Source organism: Miscanthus floridulus, chromosome 6, assembly GCF_019320115.1.
Source record: "Miscanthus floridulus cultivar M001 chromosome 6, ASM1932011v1, whole genome shotgun sequence".
Lineage (NCBI taxonomy): Eukaryota > Viridiplantae > Streptophyta > Magnoliopsida > Poales > Poaceae > Miscanthus > Miscanthus floridulus.
The window spans coordinates 3,003,920-3,008,102 of record NC_089585.1 but is presented as its reverse complement, the minus strand read 5'-3'; the positions used below and the strand labels follow the sequence as shown (position 1 = coordinate 3,008,102).

At 37.6% G+C, this 4,183-nt stretch overlaps 1 protein-coding gene across 2 annotated transcripts; it reads left to right on the top strand.

The window, feature by feature from the left end:
* Positions 1 to 2,213: 2,213 nt before the first annotated feature.
* Positions 2,214 to 3,865, top strand: LOC136457422 (uncharacterized). 2 transcript variants are annotated; one of them, XM_066457450.1, is made up of 5 exons: positions 2,214 to 2,757; positions 3,166 to 3,285; positions 3,397 to 3,480; positions 3,564 to 3,620; positions 3,707 to 3,865. In XM_066457450.1, exons 1-5 carry the CDS (start codon positions 2,655 to 2,657, stop codon positions 3,724 to 3,726), a joined length of 384 nt encoding a protein of 127 aa, XP_066313547.1. In that variant the 5' UTR covers positions 2,214 to 2,654; the 3' UTR covers positions 3,727 to 3,865. The 2 variants fall into 2 exon arrangements, with proteins under 2 accessions (XP_066313547.1, XP_066313546.1); XM_066457449.1 differs by having other exon boundaries at positions 3,163 to 3,285.
* The last annotated feature ends 318 nt before the right edge of the window (positions 3,866 to 4,183 follow it).

Here is a 4,183-nt window from a genome sequence, read left to right as displayed (position 1 = left end):
TTGACCACTAAGAAATTTGTTTAGGATAAAATGATTTTGACACACATGGCCTTCAGCCTTTTAGTAGAGATTTTCCTGTAAGTGTGTGGTCAAATTTTACACAATTTCTGGGACCGTTCCATGGCTTTTGGGAATTTATTTTCCATAAGAATTCCTAAATTACTATTTTGATTTTGATAAAGAAGTGTTTTAGGAAATTATTTTCCAGACAAATTTACTTGTTGCTCTGTATGCAGATGGTTTGTGTCTCCAGATAAAAGCAGCAAATCTTGGTAAGTCATTGTTCACCCTGCGGCCAAAAAGTGACGACACTCTGTCTGGTTGGTAATGTATTATAGCTGACACTTTATTTTTGGCTATGAGCAGGCTGCCATCGCACTATATTTTTCTTATGGAAAATGTATAGATTCATTTATGTGCATTTTAGTATAATTACCATGGTGTCCTCCTGTGCATGAAAGTTGCCCGTGCCGCCGTTTGTGTTGCTGCATGGGCAGCAGGAATGAAGAGTACGTTAGCCACCCAATACAAATTGCTCTTAGTCGGCAAGAAGTTCAATAGAGAGAGTTTATCTCTGACCTTTCTGCAGCAACATTAAGTCCACCACTGCACCACAACGTTGTTTCCTCTTCTGAAACTGTGAAGGTAGCAAATAGATACTTTACTTTGTATTATGCAGTTCTTTCAGTGCTTCAAGCAAGATTGCTCAGATTTTATGCTTCAGCTTGCTGCAAATATTAGATGATGTCATGTGTTCATCAATTAAAGTGTATGGGAATTCATTTATTAAAGTGTATGGCAGTTCATCTACTAAAGTGTATGCCTTCTCAGTGTTTTTCTTTAAAAAAACCTCCACTCCAAATGCATGCTTCAATGGTCTATCTGTGCTATTCCTTTTCTTCCTAAATTGATTATCTGCATCTTTTTTGGCTGCAGTTCCATTTCATAGATCACTGGGAAAACAAGGTTGGTTTAACAGTAGAAGCTCCTTTGCATCTTTACATGTAATAATCCTTGTGATAAAGATGATTATCTCCTTTGGTTCATTATATTAAGATTTTAGGCATCCACATACTTTTTAGTTTGCTCCCATAGTCTAACCACTTGGTGGTTTTATCAGGCCTACATCCCAGAAACACATTGAAGTTGTTGCGCAAAGTGTTAGCCTAAGCTATATTTTGAGAGGCATCTTCGTAAGCCTTCATATTGTTATCTCGATTCTTCCTATGCTTGTGGCCTGTAGCAGAGCAGCTGTGCCTTTTTTTGGATATATGTATGCAAAATTGTACCACTATTAAATGCAGTCTATATTTATAGCACACCACGCCTGATCAAATATAGCTTGAGTTTCACATATCCTGCCTTTTTCTAATTTTCTGATGCTGCCACCCACTACTGTCACAATATTATGGTCTATATTTAAGGCACACCATGTCAGGTCATATATAGGTTTAGTTTCACAGATCCTGCCTTTTTCTAATCTTCTAACGGTGCCACCGACTTTGTAAGAACAATTATGAGATTTTAGCAAATTGACAAGTTTTAAATGGTCACTAACAATTGAGAGCCACAAACTGATTCCAAGAATTTAGGATAAACATTAATGTTCAATAGATCTTTGAATATTGTTGCATTGTTTGTTTGAACATAGCCCATTTACAGAATCTCTTCTTATACTTATATATGTTCAAAGTTCTTTAAACTTGGTGAAATAATAAATTATACATTGGTGGTGCATATAATTGTAGAGCTGGAACATGGACAATCCATAGATGTAGAGCTGTATTTATTAACAAGATAATGTCTAGCAAGCCTAAGAAGCCTGTTACTCTTCTATGGTTGCCTGCTACGGTTTTGACTTGGACTATTTTTTTCCAACACTTCAGAAAGATACAGGAGTAGGAAGGCCAACTTAGAGCAGCAGTAAAGTATGGGGAAGGTCAAAGCCATAGTGCTTTATTGGTGTTGATAAATAGTTTTGCAATTAGATTTCCTAAACAAATAGCCCTTCAACTTCTAACAGGACTACTTCTAATTTTGGTACTTATATAGCTTTACTAAAATTATTTGATGGCCAGGATCACGGGTACCTAGAGATTAGAGGCAGCCAGAATCTCTTCTTAGCCATCTGATAGAAGTGCTTCCTTTACGAGACAGTGCACAAAATTTTGGTGATAGTTCTGGTATGTATATTTTCTTGTATATCTAAACTGTCCTAATGAAACTCTCCTTTTGAGTTTTGGCATCTATGGATTGTCCATTTTCATGTGCCATAGACCAAACTCCTATTGTGCTAGGATTAGTGCTTATCCTCAATCACTAAAATCTCGTCCATTTGCATTTGAGATGTGTTCCGTAAAAGTTTCTCGTATGTTTGGCTCTTTGCTATATTAATTGAAGATATGTCCCATAAAAGTTTCTTATATGTTTAACTCTTTGTTTGTTGCATTGGAGATGTATTTCAGAAAATCACATCTAATTACTATTTGTATTTGCAGGTTGTTATCCCAAACATTTGTAAGCATTTGTTCCGGTTCTACAAGTAGTTACATAATTATAACTGATTTATTATTATGGTATTAGAAGAGGTCCATGTTCTATTGTATTGCTCGTTTGGTTAAAAACCTCTTAAAAAAAGAGGCTCATTGACTAGCATGGTTCGTTCTCATTGTTTGACAGAATCTACAGATTCAGGCACTATTTCTCTCAAACGTCGGCCATACACCACGTCGTCTTCTGGACAGAAACAATCCTCAGGTACGTCATCTGACAAGCAACAGAGATAACAATCATGCACTCGCCTTCCTTTTCATAACACCTTGGAACACAAATATCGCTATAAATAGATAAAAACATAGACATCTATTTATATGGGAACGCTTTCTGTACATACAAATGAATTAAAAAAATTACTTCATGTTCCAACCACCTAGATTCCCATAAAAGTCTCTCAACCACAGCCTGTAATTTATCCATAAGGTTCATGCCTACTGAATCAATGACATGAAATGCTTCGCAAATTTAAGAGTTCTTGTTTGAATATTACAAGATTAAAATAGCCTTAAATTTAAAACATTGCCTTATTACTTCTCTTTATACCATCCGTACTTGCCAGCACAGCCACTTCACATGCAAACTTCTCAAATGCCTTTGATTTTGCAGCAGCAGCAGCCATGGACACATACCAATATCTCAATGGCCCATTTGGCTGCAACCAATTAATTGATCTCACTTCCGACGATGACTTCAGCATGCAGATCATGCAGGAAGAAGAAGATGCAAGACGTATGCCTCAACATCACAGATCCTTTGTTTTTATAAATTTTTATTTACATTCTTTCCTTATTGGTTCTAACCCCGCTCCCTCCACACACCTCGCCACATACGTACATTCAGTCCCAGAAAATTTAGTTGATTACGATGGGCTCCCGGCAGACTACGGTGACCATGAAAATGATGCTGCTCTATCTGATTCAGCTGGTACGGCTAAAATAGATATAAATAATAGATCAGCTAAACACTTCAGAAGCCCAACACTATACCTCTTCTTCACTGTTCTACAGGTTCTATATCTGGATGCAGTCACCACACCGAGTGCATGTGCCGCTACCAAGAATCAGGTACACTGATTGTCCCTCACCATTTACCAACTTTATCATATACTTTAAATACCACATATAACTCACACATCTAGATGCATACACAGATTCATCCATCAGCCCTTGATGCTTCGAACAGAACAACAGGGTACTGTTAGATAACAAGATCGGCATCAGCATCTACACACAGCTGCTACCTGATGCTTATTTATTATGTATAATATGCATGCTCATGTGCACAGCAGTACCACTACATATATCGTCCCCTAACATATACAGCCTAGAATTGTACAGTTAAGACATTCCCAGCTTTGTAGAATGTAACTATCTAACACGTATATGCTTTACCACAACTTTTACATGTAATATAAATATCCTACAAGTTTCAGTTTATCACATCGAACTCTACTTAAAAAAAACCTGAACTTATTCTCTCGTCGGCGCACGCGAAGGCGCGCGGCCTTCACTAGTACAACAATCAGTCGAGATGCATGCCATGGCATGGGGGTCGTCACTGGTGGTCAGAAAGGCCGGCGGAGGGTCGGCGGAGATGAATATAAATAAAGAAAAGCTGGTCCCTGACT

Coding starts and splice junctions, on each gene's coding strand:
- LOC136457422 (XM_066457449.1), top strand. CDS start 2,655: ATGGTTCGTTCTCATTGTTTGACAGAATCTACAGATTCAGGCACTATT. Junction 2,758..3,162: donor TGGACAGAAACAATCCTCAG/GTACGTCATCTG, acceptor TTGATTTTGCAG/CAGCAGCAGCCATGGACACA. Junction 3,621..3,706: donor GTGCCGCTACCAAGAATCAG/GTACACTGATTG, acceptor ATGCATACACAG/ATTCATCCATCAGCCCTTGA.